This window comes from Chrysochloris asiatica, unplaced genomic scaffold (assembly GCF_000296735.1).
Source record: "Chrysochloris asiatica unplaced genomic scaffold, ChrAsi1.0 scaffold00086, whole genome shotgun sequence".
Lineage (NCBI taxonomy): Eukaryota > Metazoa > Chordata > Mammalia > Afrosoricida > Chrysochloridae > Chrysochloris > Chrysochloris asiatica.
The window spans coordinates 6,340,335-6,359,393 of NW_006408604.1; the positions used below are offsets into that span (position 1 = coordinate 6,340,335).

General features: G+C 36.2%; 1 protein-coding gene and 1 pseudogene across 1 annotated transcript in view; both read left to right on the forward strand.

Moving 5' to 3' along the window:
- The window catches only part of SLC15A5 (solute carrier family 15, member 5), a 141,220-nt gene that overhangs the window by 26,502 nt on the left and 95,659 nt on the right, over positions 1-19,059 (forward strand). The window contains exon 3 of the mRNA XM_006866064.1: positions 10,526-10,695. Within this exon, the coding sequence (XP_006866126.1) occupies positions 10,526-10,695 (170 nt within the window). The remainder of the gene's footprint in view (positions 1-10,525; positions 10,696-19,059) is intronic.
- On the forward strand, positions 12,151-13,259 carry LOC102814217 (annotated as a pseudogene).

The window sequence follows — 19,059 nt, forward strand, 5'->3', positions numbered from 1 at the left end:
GTGTGCATACATCAACTCATGTTATGGCTCATATTTCTTGTGGCTAAATACCAAGTAGAGGAATTGCTGGATCATAAGGTATTTCTATATCCAACCTTCTGAGGAAGTGCCATATTGTTTTTCAGTGTGATTGGACCATTTTGCTATTCCAACAACAACATAGGAGGGTTCAGTCTCTCTGCATGCTCACCAGCATTTATTGTCCTCTGCTTTTTTTTATCTTTGCTGTTATTGTTGGTGTGAGATGATATCTCATTGTTGTTTTGATTTGCATCTCTCTGATGGCTAGTGATCATGAACATTTCTTCACAGGTTGTTGGCTGCCCGGATCTCCTCCTTGGTGAAGTGTCTGTTCATGTCCTGTGCCCATTTTTTAATTGGGTTATTTGTCTTTTTCTTATAGATGTGTTGTAGTTTCCTATAAATTTTAGAAATTAGGCCCTTGTCCAATGTCGTAAAAAAGATTTTTTCCCATTCTGTGAGCTCCCTTTTTACTCTTTTGGTGAAGTCCTTTGATGCACATAATTTTTAATTTTTAGTATGTCCCAATCATCTATTTTGTCTACTTTTGTTTGTATAATTTTCAAAATGTTTGGTAGTCTGTGTATTTCCTGTATTAAAGCCCTCTCATTTGTCCCTATTTTTTCATTGATGGTCTTTATAATTCTGAGATTCACATTTAGGTCTTTAATCCATGCTGAATTGATTTTTGTTTAGAGGGTGAGGTAAAGGTCTTGTTTCAATCTTTTGTATATCACTTCCCAGTTATGCCAGCACCATCTGTGAAGAGACTATCTCCTCCCCATGCAGTATACTTAGGCACTTTGTTGAAAATCTGTTGTTTGTATGTGGATGGGTTAATTTCTGGAGTCTCGATTCTGTTTCATTGATCTATGTATCTTTCATTGTACCAGTACCAAGCTGTTTTGACCATAGTAGTCATGTAGTAAAATTTGAAATCAGGGAGTGAGAAGTTTCCAACCTTGTTTTTCTTTTTAAGCAGTGCTTTGCTTATCCTGGGTCTCTTACCTTTCCATATAAAGTTTCTATTTGTTTTTTGGGAAAAAATTAATTTACAGTTAAAAAGGAAGAAGTATAAAATTTCTATTTACTCCTTTTTATTTCTAAATGCATGACCACCAGCATATTCATTAAAGTAGTTCAGTGGGTCAATGGTCAGTGCTAAAGAAGGAACAATAGATTACAGCCATCCACTATGAAATTAGCCCCCAAGTGACTGTCCTAAATAGTTTTTTATCTCACAGATGAGTCTTAACTCTCCTTGTGAATTATCTCAGTATTGTTCAATGTAGAATAACATGTTCTCTCCCATCTTTAAATTATCCAATAATGATATGAAGCACAGGATGATTACCTCCTCTCTTTCACACCTTTGCAGGTTATGAAAGACCATTTGAAACCATTTCTCTTAAAACCACTTCAAAGAAATATAAAGCCTATCAAAAGTGGTCAGTGTAAGAAATGACAAAAACATCTGAGTGACTTTAGCATTATTACTAAATAAATTAAGGTGAATTTTAAAAATAAGTAGTAATCTCTAAAGGATTGTTGAGATTTGCAGCACCAAGTTTGTTGTTGTTGTTATTTATATTCATCACTATGGAATCATGAAGACCAAAAAAAACAAAAACAAAAAACCCAGTTATATGCACTTCCAGTTATTTGCAGTTCTCAGTCTGTATTTAAAAGCAGACTAAAGAAACGTATTTTTACTCTTGCTTTCAATTTTCCTTAATCACTGGTATTTGTTTTGCTTTAGTGCTTTGCTCTCTGACTTTTCTGTGTGAGAAGTGCTTTATTTATTCAATTTGCTAGTGAGCTATGAGATGAAAGGAGTCTTAATGGTGAGTTTGAAGACTCTGGATCTTCACTTCTTTTCTTTTTTTTTTTTCTTTTACAGTTGATACATATACAATTTCACCCTTAATTATCTATGGCTTGTCCTGTTCATGGATCAAGAAAGATACATATAAAACATGCCTGTATTGGGTGATTCTTTTAGAGAATTACACAATTAAATAGAATGGATGGCATTTGTTAAAATACACTTAGTATTTTATGTGAAATCTCCTCCTATACATAGATATTCAGCACTATAATTCTTTGGTCTCTAACTACCTTTCACAAGATTTAAGTCTCAGAATAATTGTTAATTTTCCTTGACTCTCTTTAGAGCAATTCAGTTTGCAATACTATGTATATACTGAAGAGCCCTCTGATTTTTTTCAACAATGCTCAGATAAAAAAAGGTTTCCTAAAGATTGAATTGTAACATTCCTAAAGATTGGAAGAACTATAATATTTCTTTCAGCTCTCGCTTCTCTCATTTGCTACACTAACAACTCAAGTGTGCAGTTTGCAATAGCACAAAAGGATAACCAGAGGCTCAGTCTATGAACTCTAATCAGTTCTAAAAAACAATTTGTATTTTGCCTACTTTATGATAAATGAATTTCCATTAATGAATTGCAGTAAATCCATGTGCATGGCATGACCATGTTTGACATCCTATTACATTCTTCGATCAATCATTGAGTATTTTTTGTTATGTGTTTGTTTCATTGATTTTTGATCAGAGAGCCTATATCGATTTGTTTTTCATTATTCATGTACTGTGGACCTAGTACTGTGATCTGGTAGAGATAAATGAAATTAATAAAGTATTGCCATGAGGGAACTTTACAGTTAATAAAGTAAGAATACAAAACTGAAAAAAGTAAAATAATTGGAGAATTAGTTTATATTTTAGAAGTTCAGTGATAGGAACAGTAGAATATTCAAAGATATAGTGAATGGATGAAGAACTACTTGAGATAGACCTTAGAAAGTGAGACGGGACATGCCAAGGAACAAAAAAAGTTACAGAGAAGAAACTGAACATGTGTGTTTATAGGGCAGTAGAGAGACAAGCCTGATTCACCACAATTCCTTTTAAAAAAATATATCACACATATCTCAACTTCTGGCCTTTTCTTTACTAAAACCTTGGTCAAATTGACTCTGTTCTCATTCAAATTACTTATACCTATTTAAAAACCACAGAGGTGACATGTAAAATATTTTTCTTTCTAACTTTAAAACAGACCATTGTGGTTGATAGGTGCTATCTAGTCAGTTTCGACTCATAGCGACCTCATGCAAAACAGAACAGAACAAAACACTGCTGGATCCTGCACCATCCTCAGAATCACTGTGAAGCTTGAGATTACTGCTGCTGCCACTGTGCCAATCCATCTTGTTGGGGAAACTTCCTCTTCTTCACTGACCCTCCACTTTACCAAACACGGTGTCCTTCTCCAGGAAGAAAGTTATTGTGCTTGGTAAATACGTCCAAAGTATGAGAAACAAAGTCTCACCATCCTGGCTTCTAAGGAGCATTCTGGCTGTGCTTCTTCTAACACAGATTTATTTGTTCTTCAAGAAGTCCATGGTACTATCAATGTTTTTCTCTAACACCATAATGTAAATGTATCAATTAATTCTTCTGCAGTCTTCTTTATTCATTGTCTAACTTTCATATGTATATAAGGCTATTGAAAATACCATGACTTGGCTGAGATGCACCTTAGTCCTTGAACTGACATCTTTGCTCTTAAACACCTGGAATAAGTTCTGTGCAGCAGGTATGCCTAACTCAATGTATCATTTGATTCCTTGACTGCTGTTTCTGTGAGTGTTGTTGGTGGATCCAAGATATTTTCTCCAATTTTCATGATATTATTTATTGGTACGGGGGGTGAGGATTTTTGTTTTTGTTATTTTACATTTAGGTTCAATCCACACTAAAGGCTGTGATCTTTGATCTTCATCAGTATTTTAAGTCCTCTTCATTTTCAACAAGCATGGTTGTATTATGTGCATATTACAGATTGCAAATGAGTTTTTCTCCAATCATGCTGCCATATTCTTCTTCATATTATCCAGCTTCTCAGATTATATGCTCAGCATACAGATTGAATACATATGGTGAAAGAATACGATTCTGGCACACACTTTTTCCAATTTTAAACTATTCATTGTTCCCTTATTTGTTTGCTCGACTGCCTCTTGGTCTATGTGCAAGCTCCTCATGAGCCTGATAGCTGTCTTCCAAATTTCTCAGCCTAAATAAGTTAGTGCCACCTGTGCTGCCTCAGTTTGTTAGAAGATTTCAGTTTATATTCTATCAATTTCCAGAGCTTTGTTCTTTGCCAGTGCCTTCAGTACACATTGGACTTCTTCTTTCAGTACTAATGACTCTTGATCAAATTGCTATCTCTTGAAATGGTTGAATCAACATTTCTTTTTGATACAGTCACTCTGTGTATTCCTTCCATTTTCTTTTGATGTTTCTGCATCTTTCAATATTTTGCCCTTAATATCCTTCAATATTTCAAGTCGAGACTTGATTTTTTTCTTCAGTTACCCCAGCTGGAGAAATGCTTAGTGTGTTCTTCCCTTTTGGTTTTCTAACTCCAGGTCTTTGCACATTTTATTATAATACGTGACATTGTCTTCTCGAGCTGCCCTTTGAAATTTACTGTTCAGCTCTTTTACTTCCTCGTTTCTTCCATTTGCTTTAGCATCTCTTCACCAGAAAGAAAGTCTCAGAGTCTCTTCTAACATCTTTTTTTCATCTTTTTTTGTCTTAATGACATTTTACTTTCTTCCTGTATGATGTTCTTGATGTCATCCACAGCAATTGTAGTCCTCGGTCATTATTGTCTAATGTAGCAAATCTTTTCTTGAGACGCTCTCTAAATTCAGGTGGAATATATTCAAGGCTACAATTTTATTCTCATGGGCTTGTTTTAATTTTCATTAGCCTTAGCCTGAACTTGTATATGTGCAATTGATGGTCTGTTTCACAATCTGCCCTTGGTTTGGTTTTAACTGATGATATGGAGCTTTCCCACTGTTTCTTCCCACAAAGGAAGTCAATTGGATTTCTGTGTATTCCATCTAGTGAAGTCCATGTGTATATAGTCATGTGTCAAGTCCATGTGTATATTTCTGTGTATTCCATCTAGTGAAGTCCATGTGTATATATGTTATTTAAAAAAAGATATTTGTACTGAATAATTATTGTTCTTACAAAATTCTATCATGTGAACATTTCTTTACCAAGACTATATTTTCCAACTACTGATCCTTCCTCTTTGTTTCCAAACTTTGCATTACAATCACCAGTAATTATCAACACAACTTGATTGCATATTTGATCAATTTCAGACTGAAGAAGTTTGTAGAATTTTTCAATATCATCATCATTGGCATTAGTGGTTGTTGCATAAATTTGATTAATAAATGGTCTTATTTGTAGTTCTAAGCGTACTATCCTATCACAGATAACATTATACTTCAAGATAGATCTTGAACTGTTCTTTCTGGTGATGAACATGACGCCATTCCTTTTCAATTTGCATAGAAAACCATAGAATTGTCAGATTCAAAATGGCCAATACCAGTCCATTTCAGCTCACTAATACATAGAATATCAATATTTATGCATTCCATTTCATTTTTGATAACTTAAAATGTTCCTAGATAGATACTTCATACATTCCCTGTTAATGGATGTTTACAGCTATTTCTTCTCATTTTTGAGTTTGCTCCATCTGCAAATGCAGGTCCCAAAGTCTTACTTCATTTGCATCATCATGGTCAACTCTACTCTGAGGAGGCAACTCATCCCCTGTGGTCTTTTGAGTGCCTTCCAACCTAAGGGTCTCATCCTACAGCACTTTATCCGACAGTATTTCTGTTACTGTTCATCATGTCCCAATATTCAGTAATCTGATACTGACATTGTTCCACTGCTATTCATAAGATTGTCAGTGACTAAATATTCAAAAGCAGTCCACCTCTCCTTCTTCCTAGTTTGTCTTAGTCTGGAAATTCAGCTGAAATCTGTCCACCAAGGGTGTGCCCCACTGGTATATAAAATACCAGTGACATAGTTTCTAGCATCACAGTAAGCCCCCACAGTTCAACAAGTTGACAGATGTGGTAGAAAATCGATCACTGTTTTTGTTGTTAGGTGCCATTGAGTCAGTAATGACTCATAGTGAACCTATGCACAGCAGAATGAAACACTACCTGATCGTGCCCCCACCTCATAATCATTTCTATGCTTGAGCCCATTGCTGCTACCGCTGTATCGATCTATCTCATTTGGGGGTCTTCCTCTTGTTCTCTGAGCCTCCACTTTAGCAAGCATGATGTCCTGCTCCAGGGACTGGTCCCTCCTGATAATATGTCCAAACCAAGTCTGGCCATCCTGGCTTCCAAAAGGCATTCTGGCCATACTTCCAACACAAATTTTTTTGTTCTTTTGGCACTCCATGATACTTTTAATATTTTTCCCCAACACTATAACTCAAATGTCTTAATTCTTTTATGGTCTTCAAACTGATCATAGAAGCATCTCAATCATTCCCTGATATATGGCTTCCCACTGCACTGAGAAAAAAGCTAGAGCTGTTCTTTACTGGTCATCAAGGTCCTAAATGATTTTGTTTACATTGACTTCATCTTCTCTTCTAACACTGTGGAGTCCTTGCTCATTCCATTTCAACATCATTGCTGTTTTTCTGGAATCAAATAATAATTCTTGAATTGGAGAAAAATGGATTCCTGTCACATTTACTCAGGACTTTATAGCTACAGTCAGTGTTCTTAATTCAGTCCTTACAAAAACCCTACTCAGAGGATATGTGTCCCATTATAAAGATTTTGAATGTCAAAGAGAATCATGGACAATGTGATCATCAGAGTTGAATCTCAAACTTATGAATTCTGGTTACCATTCGGAAGAAAAGGAAAATATTTATCTTAATGATATGCAAAATGTGGATAAGAGTAATAAATGAAAGCTTATTTCAAATATGAAAGCCTGGATTAATGGTGAAATGCTGGTGACAAGAAATCTATATATGCAAAAACCTGGAAAGAAGTATAAAAGGACAGCTAGTCTGGTTAGCTTCTCCTTAGACGTTGCACCAGGACAGATGGTTTCTATTTATGGCTCTCCAACAACTTAACTGTGTGAATTTGGATGAATCACTTCAGTTCTCCAATGTTCAGATTTCATCTGTAAAAGAGGGAGGACATTTCTGTACGCTTGGATTACCCTACAGTCTCTTAGATATGTCACCAAAAGCATAAAGTATTTATAAAGAAAAATTTTTAAATATTAATAAATTAAAAGATAAATAAAAGACTTGGAGAAAATATTTACAGATCTCATATTGATAAAGAACTTGTATCATCTGTATGCCTTCTTCGTTCTGCTATGGGTCGGTACTGACTCCATGGCACCTAACAACAACAACATGCCTTCTTCTGTTCAAATATTTTGCCCACATTTTAAATTGATTCATTTATTTTCTTATTACTGAGTTCTGAGATACTATTAGAAAAAAAGAAAAATAAATAAATAAATAAAAAACTAGAGGGACTTATTCTTCCCCTATGCTCCGGTAGCGTACTGGATTACAAGCTAGGCTGCTAACTGAAGGGTCACTAGTTCAAATCTACCAGTTGCTCTTTGGGTAAAGACAAGGCTTTTGACCCCTTTGAGGAGTTACAGCCTCTGAAACCCTATACAGTGTTGCTATGAGTCGGAACCAACTTGGTGGCACGCAACCACTACCAATGACCATGGTTTAAAAGGATTCTTTAGAAAATACACAAAAGCATGCTACATAAAACAAGAAAATAGATAATTTGGAATTCATCAAAACTTAAATCTTGTATTCTGTGTTTCACTGAGAAAAGAGAGAAAAGTACAACCAGGAGAAGAACAAAAAGGAAGGAGGGAAGAAAGGGAGACTTAGAAGATATGAAAGAAATGCCATAGATTGACCCCCTAATGAGTCAAACTTTTGTATAATCCCTTCCCCTAGAGTGTGTACAGAACTATGACCTGCTTTTAGCCAATAGAATATAGCAAATAGAGATGAAGAGTCTTCAAAAAGTTCATGGAAAAATGAAATTGAAAGATACTTGGATTTTTTTCCATGAACTTTTGAAATCCCCTTATTCCAACCTTTGATTTTATCACATTGTGGCAAAAGTGAAAGGTTTTTTCCAATATTATTAAAACTTTTTCATAAATTAAAAGGAAGATTATCTTAGGTGCACCTGGCTTAATCAGATGAACACTTTAACTTTGCTGAAGTTAATGTTCTAAAACATAAATCTGTTGATGCTTGTACAACTGAAATATTTACCCCAAACTCACCAAATATACATTTAAAGGGGGTGAATTTTACTCTCTTTAATTTTGTCTCAATGATTTTTTAAAATCAAGGTTAAAATGTCTCCTTGCTAAAAATATACTAATGGAAATTTTTAGATTCAAGATAGGGTTGTGAGATGGAAGCTATTTCCTTAAAATTTGCAAACCAAACTAGTGGGGTAGGTACCTATTTGTCACAGTAATTGTTAGGAGGCAAAACAGAAAATTGATTCAAATGTCACACATTTTTTTTTAACTTAATGCCTTTTCTGGATAGAACCCTATGACTTTATAATCTAATTAGGCTCCCCTTCCCTGGAATTTTATAGATATTGAAAAATGAAATAAATGTGAAGATTCAACTCTTTAACCATTTAATCCTTTCCAGGTTCATTGGAGGTATTGGGTAAATAAAGTACTGCCTATGGCTTCTGTTAGCGTAGTGGTTACGAATCGGGCTGCGAACCTTAAGGTCAGCGGTTCGAAACTACCAGCCTCTCCGCGGGAGAAAGATGAGGCTTTCTACTCCTGTAAAGATTTACACCCTCGGAAACCCTGTACAGGGTCGCTATGGGTCGGAACCGACTCGATGGCACTTCAACAACAACAATGGCTTCTGTGGACTATTTGGAATCCTGGTGTGGCACTGTAGGATGAGCACTGGAATGCTAACCACAAGGTCTATGGTTCAAATTCCCAGCTGCTTCTCAGAAACCCTGTATATGAGTCTAAACCAACTTGATGGGCCGTAACAACAGCTACATGGCTTCTTCAGCACCAAACAGGGAGTTAAGTAGTTTCAACAGGGACTGTAGACCAGCAAAGCCCAAAATATTTACCATTAGGCCCTTTAGAGAATGCAGTTGTTAATCTTCAGCTTGAATAAAATAGAGCTTACTCTTTCTATACTTGTATATTCTAAAAAGAATTGAGAAAAAAGATAAGAACTACTTTTACACATTTACCAGTGTGTACAAGTAGTTCTTATCCATTTTTATAGTATTGCTATAAAAACATAGAAACCATTATTAAACTAAAATAGTAAACTGTGAATCTATTGGTTTTCAACATATCCTCCACCTAGCTCTATACCGTTTGAAGGTGGTGTTTCCATCTCGCTAACTCTTCCCTGAAGAATTCTACACTTTTCAATTTATAACCCATCAAAATGGCAGTTTGGGCATCCTTGAGATACTCTCAACAAGTTCCTTTCAAAGTCAGTTGAATTTTAGGAACAAAAAGGAGTCTGAAAGGGCACGATCAGGACTGGTAAAAGGTTTCCCAACAAAATTCTCATAGGACAGCAATTATTAGCTTATCTCCACTTACTTTTTCAAAGAATGAGTTGATGCATATTCGTGGTGGGGAAAAAAAAAAAAAAATTCCCCAGCACAATTTTCCTAACCTTGGTCTTTACCAATGCAGCTTTCAATTAAAAAAAAAAAAATTGTTTAAAATAAATCCCATGATCATCCTGTATACTTTAAGAATGTCTAGCAAGAATATCCCTTTGGAATCCATCAAAAAGAGTTGCCATTGCCTATTGAGTTTAATTTAACTGGCCAAATGATAGCCTCAGAATCAATGGTTTTAATTAGACTTTTCTTTTCTTTTCTTTTTTTCCTGGAACTCTAATGAGACTTAGAAGGATCTCTGGTAGCGTAGTGGTTACGAACTGGGCTGCGAACCTCAAGGTCAGCAGTTTGAAACTACCAGCTGTTCCGTGGAAGAAAGACGAGGCTTTCTGCTCCTGTAAAGATTTATAGCCTCAGAAACCCTGAACAGGTCGCTATGAGTTGGTTCCGACTGCACGGCACATAACCACCACCACCAATAAGACTTAGATAAGCATATTTCTGAGAGTACTTGTCTGCAGCCATCCACTGATTAAAGATAATGTTTAAAGACATTTTGTTTGGATTGAACCTGTACATGTATGAATAGGAAGTCTAACAGCAATACTTTGTGACTTATCCTTGTTTGTTATGTTGTTAAGTGCTTTCAAGTCTGTACCAACTCATAGCAAACCTATATAGTGTTCCTGAGGAGTGGCTGGTGGGTTTCAACTGCCAATCTTATGCTTAGCAACAGTCCAGTGCTTACCCTATAGCATCACACCCAGATTCCATGTATTAGGAAATTTAATAAATAATATTTGTAAACTCTAGTTTCACTAACATGCTACCATTCCATTCCTTAAATTTTTAAAAAAAGTATTCAATCAGTAACTTTATCTGACTACATTCAGTGGTATTTTTACTTTTGTCTGTCTGTATGTCCCAGGTTTTATTGGCTCATGAACCTAAATGCAACGGTTGTCTTTCTGGGAATATCTTACATCCAGTACTCAGGAAGTTGGACCCTCATTTTATTTATTCCTTTTATGTCTACACTTATGGCTCTGATAACTCTTCATATGATGTACTCTAAAGTGATTCATCAGCCGGAAAAATGTAAGTAAACTATACTTTACAGTAATTTTTCTATTTTTATAGTCTTCTTGTCAAGTCTCCTTCCTCTTTAATTTCCTATTCATAGAATTTATAGATTCTGCCAATTATCACACTTCATAGCAACAGAATATCCATAATCTCTACTTTCTTTAATTTTTTCTCTGTTAAATGTTGTAATCATAGAATATTTCAACATATACAAAAAAATAAAGTTATATGGGGTACCTTAAAAAATTCATGGAAAAATAGAATGAAAAGATAATGGAATTTTTCCATGAACTTTTTGAAATTGCATTTTATAGAAACCCACGTAACTATTCTTAGCTTCATCAATTAGTTCATCTCCACTCACTTGTTCCCCATCTTGTTCTGGATAATTTTTAAACTGAATAGTATATAATTTCATTTGAAAGATATACGTTTACTTATTATGTATTGTTGTTGTTAAGTGCTGTCAAGTCAGCTCTGACTCATAACGACTCTGTGTAACATTTCCAAGGAGTGGCTGATGAATTTGAACCACCGACCTTGCGGTTGAAAACCAACCTTGCAGTTCAAAACAAGTTTGCATCCAGTGCTTATCCTACAGCATCAATAAAAGTTGGTTGTTTTTTTTTTTTTTTTTTTTTTACAAAGCATAACCCAAAGTCATTGTAACACCTAAATACACATGCACATGCACACATATGCATATACATCCATACATCCCTTTACCATCAAGTTAATTATGACTCATAGTGGCCCTCCAGGACAGAGAACAGTTCCACAGTGTTTCCAAGGATGTAAATCTTTATGGAAACAAACTGTCATAGGTTTCTCTCATGGAATGGCTGCTGGGTTTGAACTGCTGATCTTTCAATTAGCAGTTGAGTGCTTTAAACAATGTGCCACCAGGGCTGCTTAATGTGTGTGCGTGTGTAGAAAACTATTCAATCATACTGTCAAATATCTGGTCACTAATAAATATCCCTGATTATTTCTGTTTTGGGTGCTTTTGTTTTGTTTTATAGCCTATTCAAATCATATGCAAATAAGACAGATATATAGCCTTTGAGCTATACACATCCCCACCTTTCTCTCTGTTTTTTCTTTTCTCAATTTATTATATTTAAATGAAATATGGATTTTTTTCTCTCTTTTTTTGTTGTTTAACTTTTTACTGTGAATTGAGTGAAGGCTTACAGACAAATTATCAGTTTTACATTCAATAAAATCATACACTTTGTTTCATCTCAATAATCACAATCTCCATGCAACAACAGTTATCCCACTTCCTCTCTGTGGTTCCTATTTCCATTAAACCCTCCTTTCTATTCCTTCTGAACTTTGACCTTAGGTAAAACATTGCCCTTTTGATTTTGAATGATTGACATTCTATGGTGAGCATGCTTTATTAGTGCTGTTATCCCTCCTATATACCTGTCTACTGCTTGGCTGAAAATTGAGTCATGTGGGATGGCTGGCAATGGAATAGACAGGCGTACATTTTGTCCGAGCTGCGCGGCGGTTGCGGCATTCCCAGCACTCCAAAATCCCTACTATAGGTGGAGGAGGTTCTGGGGCAGCAGAGAGATGTACTGTCGGATACCAGGGCTGCTTAACAGGACAGATGACTAGCGATTAAGATAGAAGCTGAGTCAGACTAGGAGCTCCACGGTGGAGTCCTCCAGCCCTGCAGAGTGGGAGGCGTGCCTGCTGCTCGTTTGCCGAAAGGCTTGGCTTGCTGGTCCAGGCCCCTCAGTGTCTACATAGGAAGCACCTTTTCCCCCCGGAAGTCATTCCTTGATCAGAGATTTTTGTTTAGTGTTGTACCTTCTGCACGGCTGCTGAACTTCTCCTTCCCAGCCACTGGCTGCCAGAAACTCATTGAAGTGGACGATGACTGCAAGCTTCGTATCGTTTATGAGACACGAATGGGCACAGAAGTTGCTGCTGACTCACTGAGTGACGAGTGGAAGGGTTATGTTGTCCGCATCAATGGTGGGAACGACACACAGGGTTTTCCCATGAAGCAGTGCGTCTTGACCCATGGCCGTGTCTGCCTGCTTCTGAGTAAGGGGCATTCCTGTTATAGACCAAGGAGAACTGGAGAAAGAAAGTGCAAATCTCTCCGGGGTTGCATTGTGGATGCCAACTTGAGTGTTCTCAACTTGGTCATTGTAAAAAAGAAGGCGAGAAACATATCCCAGGACTGACAGATAACAACTGTGCCTTGTCGCCTGGGGCCCAAGAGAGCTAGCAAACTTTTCAGTCTCTCTAAAAAAGCTGATGCCTGCCAGTATGTTGTAAGAGAGACACTAAAAAAAGAAGGCAAGAAACCCAGGACCAAAGCGCCCAAGATTCAGCATCTTGTTATTCCACGTGTCCTACAACACAAATGTCGTTGTATTGCTCTGAAGAAACAATGCACTAAGAAAAATAAGGAGGAGGCTGCAGGATGTGCCAAGCTTTAGGCCAAGACTATGAAGGAAGCCAAAGAAAAACGTCAGGAACAGATTTCCAAGAGACAGACGCTGTCCTTTCTGAGAGCTTCTACCTCCATGTCGGAATCCAGTCAAAAATAAGAGATTTCTATGTGTGACAAATAAATACACTCATTAAAAAAAAAAAAAAAAAAAAAGGGTCATTTGGGTGAGTTCTTTTACAGGCTTGAAGTGTAGTCAAGATCACAGTCTTGGGTTCCTCCCATCTCTTTCTGACCAATAAATCCAGTCTTTTTGTTGTGGTTTTATATATATATATATAAAATTTTGATTTTTTCCCACATTTTCTCCCACTCTATCCAGGACCTTCTAATGAGATCCTTTTTAGAATAGTTGGTAGTGGTAGTTGGGCACCATCTAGTTCTTCTGGTCTCAGAGTCATGAAGACTGATGTTCACAGGTTCCATGAGTCCTTTAGAGAAATCTGGACATTTTCATGCGGCATTCCCCACCATCTGGGTTTTGCTGAATGTATCTGTAGTATAGCCTAATAGGTTTCCCTCTTCCTTACAGTTCCTATAAGCTGTCAGTTAGACCTAGGTACTAATTCAGATTTTGGGGGGGCAAATTCTTTCATAAATGACATTCTGTTCTTTCTATCCAGCGGCATAATGTCTGATTATCTGCAATTCTGCAGTGTCAGCATCCATTGATGATTATCACCTAAATCCACTACTCTATTGGGAGTTGCAAAATGGTAATAGCTTGTTTCTTCTTGTTTTATTAGTTTAAATCATTCAAAAAGAGAAATATCTCCTCATCAGCTATTTAGAGGAACAGTTTATATAGGTGAGATAAATGCTTTATCCCCTGTATTTACAGATGAAAAGATGATTAATTAGATTAGGGCTATTAAAAAACTATTATTATGAACTAATGAAATATCTTTGTGTTGTATCAATCTGTAATAGTTATTGAATCTCAAATTTTCTTATATTTGGACAGTCAGGCTGTCTTCACTGATGCCTTCTAGTTGTCTTCAATAGCTTTCTTGTTTTCTGCCACATTCTATGTTCATCATTTCCCCCCCTGAACTTGGAATTATCTGCTTCTCCAAAGAGTATTGTTTCCTTTCAGAAAATAATGGAATTTAGAGACTATAATCTTAGCAATGAGGATACTTGTTACTACTTAGTCTGTCATTGTATACAGGTATTTTCAATTCACAAAGCTGGAAATTTCTCTTTTTCAAAGATAACATATATTATGAATCACACCAATGCCCTAATCAAATTTGTTACTACAGAGTTTTTACTTAACCTCATCAATTATATCTTTTTTTTCAACTGGCCCTTGGTTACCCTTAAGATATGGAAAGGAACTCATGCTCATGACCCAAGTTTCAGCCAAGCAACAGATAGATATTTGGGGGGACAGCAATACTAATAAGGTATGCTCACCATGGAATGGTCAATCATTCAGGATCAAAAGCAACATTTATCTAATTACAAAGTTGAGAAGAGATGGGAAGGTATGTGGAATGGACTTAGGATGCACAGGGAGGAAATGGGATCATTCCTGTTGTGGTACTGTAGGATAAGCACTGGGCCACAAGGTCAGCAGTTCAAAGCCACCAGCCACTCCTGAGAAACCTTATCAGTGTCGCTATGAGTCAAAATTGACTCGATGACACATAACAACATTATTGTATGGAGGGAATTGTAATCATTGAAATGAAACAAAGTGTGTGATTTGTTGAATGTAAAACTGATGATTTCGTCTGTAAACCATCATTCAATTCACAATAAAAAGTTTTTAAGAAAAATTCCAATTCTCAATAACAATATGATTACATACTTGGTTTATTCTAAAGGGCTTTCTTAACAGTCTCAGTTTAGTGGATCATCAAATCAGCCTCCAACTTCTCCTAAGGGATTGTTTTTGCTCTTCTCTTGCTGGTCCTCTTGGGGCTGTGGGAATCTGCATGTACAGGCAGTTTAAACACAGAACTGGAAAATCGTATGACCTGGCCAGATAAAGACTAGCCATGAAGATTTTAAATCCCATACAATTAAAATAAAGGAAATAAAGTAATTCAAGTACAAACCATACTCTTTTCTATAGAAATGGCCCTTCCTTTTTGAGGAACTCTGGTCATTTGTCTGTTAACAAAGTCATTGTGTTTATAATAGGTTTGTAGTAAAGCACTGAAACACTGTATACCTTGTATCTGAAACTGAATGAATGAAGAAGTGTTTTGGGGGGTTTGCATGTATATGGATGTAGGTGGGGTGAGTAGCTCTACTCTTTTTATCTATATAAAATAATGAGGGGCCCTAAAGCTCTGGTAGCGTAGTGGTTACAAATTGGGTTGTGAACCTCAAGGTCAACAGTTTGAAACTACCAGCTGTTCTGTGGGAGAAAGATGAGGCTTTCTGCTCCTATAAAGATTCACAGCCTCAGAAACCATGTACAGGGTCGCTATGAGTTGGAACCAACTTCATGGCACATAACAACAACAAACAAGCCTTAATAAGAGTTGAAAATATCTAAATGAGTTTTGAATTAATTAATTTATTCATTCTACAAAATTAATTAAAAATCTATTTTGGAAAGGCTCTATGGGAGATGTTGTAGACACAAAGATAGAAATGGAATTTGAACAGTGTGCTCTTTTAAGATGCTTCTATATAGAATCAAATTGGCAAAAGCAACTGAAAGATTAGATGGGAAGCTATGGGGCAGTGAGTTTATACTAATAAGGCAAGAACAGCTCAAAAAAGGAAGCAAGAATCATTGTACAACTTGAAGAATGTAATCAGTGTCGATGAATTGTACATGTAAAAACTGTTGAATTGGTTTATATTTTTCTATGTATATTTTCAACAATAACAACAAAATAAAATAAATAAGTTGTTGTTTTAAAGGAAAAAAAAAAAAAAGATGATAGCCTAGGAAGCCCTATGCAGGCAGTTCTATAGAGTCATTGTGAGTTGATAACATGTACATTCAAATTATTATGTCTTAAGACCACTAGGTATGCCACTAATGTGATATGTAATAAGTGTATTTGTTTCATTTTGCTTTCTACTTTGAAGAGTTTTTTTTACTTGAATTTTGTTTTAAATTATATACTTTAAAGAAAAACTTTTAATTGTGGATTGACTGAAAGCTTACAGAGCAGATCATAGTTTTATATTCATCAAATCATAGACTTTGTTTCATCTCAATTGCAATCCCCTCAATGTAGGGACACTTATTCCACTTCCTCCCTGTGTTTCCTGTTTTCATTCCTTCTTCTTTCCCCACCCTTCTGAATTTTGTCCTTTAGTAAATGCTGACCTTTTGTTCTTGAATAATTATATACGTCTTTTTATGCATCTAAAATTCATGTATAAAGCAAAGTCTACTTAATTCCTATACTTGATTCTGTTTCTTTCACATAGGTCACCAATTACCTATCTTTATGACTTAGTCTTTCTTTTTTAAAAAATAAAGACAAATATTAAAATTATGCATGTATATATTTATGATTGTTGTTGTTGTTAAGTGCCTTTGAGTCTGTTCTGACCCATAGAAACTCTGTATAGGGTTTCTGAGGAGCTGCTGGTTCAATAGAGCTTGAACCCGCAACATAGTGGTTCAAACCGACTTTGCAGTCCAATGCATTAACCCACAGTGCTACACCAGGAGTCCATTTGTGATAGAAAGAACAAAACCAAAAGAAACATTTGTCCTGAGTCAATCTTACTCATGGTCACACTATGTATATCACAATAGAGCTGTGCTCTGTAGAGTTTTCAGTGAGTGATTTTCTTGAAATAGATCAACAGGCCTTTCTTCAACTCTTCAAAGGTGCCTCTGGGAGAACTCAAATGTCTAAACTTCCTGATAGAGATCAAGTACTTAAAGTTTTTGCCCCAGCACAGACTTAGGTGAAAGGCCAGGCAAACTACTTCTGAAAATCAGCTAATGAAAAACCTATGGATCACAATGGGCTGTGAAGATGGCAGTAGACTGGGTTTTGTTCCTTGTGCAAGGAATAGCGAAAAATGTCATCATGAGTCAGGGATCAAGTTAGGTGTAGCTAGCAACAATTTATGTGTATGTATATATATTCCCCCATTCTTATAAATAGTTACATATAAACAGTAACATATCATTTATACTCTTTATTATCTGCTTGTTTTTTATTTAATATAACTTGGGGATTAATTCATAGTTGTATAAAGAATAAATAGTCTTCATTTCTTTTCTTACCTGCATGTCTCTTTTACCAGTCTCAGATTTACAACAATTTGAGTTATTTTTTGGTGCTGTAGGATAAAGCATTAAACCGCAAGGTCACTTTGAACTGCAGAGTGGTGGCTCAAACCCACCAGATGCTCCTTGGAAATCCTATACAGGGTCGCTATGAGTCAGAACCAACTCCACGGCACTTAATAACAATAGCAACATATTCGATAGACTCTATGGAGTCCTATTGTGGCACTGTAGAATAAGCACTGGACTGCTAACCACAAGATTGGTGGTTCAAATCTACCAAATGCTCCTCGGAAATATAGAGTTGCTATAAATTGGAACCAACAACTGTGAACTGTGTGGTATATACCACTTTTTGCATTTAAATTTGTCCAGCATATCTTTACATTCCTATATGGAGGATTGCTGAATTAAAAAGTAAATTCACACATAATTTTGCTATACTTTTCTAAATTCCCTTCCCTAGTGATTGTACAATGTATCATTTCCACCAATACTATATGAAAATGCCTGTTTTCCCACAGTCTCTTCAACAGAGTATGTTGTCAAATTTTGGGATTTTTGCCAATTCAATGGTGAGAAATTGTATCTCACTCACTGTAATTTAAATTTGCATTTTTCTTATTATGAAAAAAGCTGAACATCTTTTCATTGATTTAAAGCCACTTATATATCTTTTTCTTCATATAACCCAGCTTCTCAGATGATTTGCTCAGCATACTGGTTCAATAAGTATGGTGAAAGAATACAACCTTGTCGCACATCTTTCTTAATTTTAAACCATTCAGTGTTACCATGTTCTGTTCAAACAACTGCCTCTTGGTCCAGGTACAGATCCCTCATGAGCACAATTAAGTGTTCCGGAATATTCATACTTTACAATGTTGTCCATAGATTGTCATAATTCGCACAATTGAAAGCCTTTGTGTAGTCAATAAAGCACAGGTAAATATCTTTCTGGTATTCTCTGCTTTCAGCCAAGGTTCATCGGACATTAGCAATGATATCCCTTGTTCGATGGCCTCTTCTGAATCCAGCATGAACCTCTGAAAGTTCTCTGTCAATGTATGCTTGCAGCCATTTCTCTATTACATTTAGGAAAACTTTATTCGCATGGGATATCAAAGAGATTGTCCGATGATTTCCGCACTTCACTGGGTCACCTCTCTTTGGAATGGGCACAGATACGGATCTCTTCCAATCATTCAGCCAGATAGTTGTCTTTCAAATTTCTTGGCAGAGATGACTGAGTGTCTCCTGTGTTGCCTCACTTTCTTGAAAGATTTCAATTTTTTTTCCATCAATTCCAGGTGCCTTGATCTTTGCCAATTCCTTCAATGCACCTTGGACTTCTCCTTCAGTATCATTGGCTCTTGATCATATGCTACCTCTTGAAATTGTTGAACATTAACCATAGGCAAATCTGCTGCACAAGACCTTTTTAAAGTGTTGAAGAGCAAAGATGTCAGCTTGAGGACTAAGGTGTGCCTCACCCAAGACATGGTATTTTCAATAACCTCATATGCATGTGAAAGCTGGACAGAGAATAGGGAAGACCGTAAAAGAATTGCTGCTTTTGAGTTATGGTTTTGGAGGAGAATATTGAAAGTGCCACAGGCTGCTATAAGAATGAATAGATCCGTTTTGGAAGAAGTGCTCATTGGAGGCCAACTTTGTC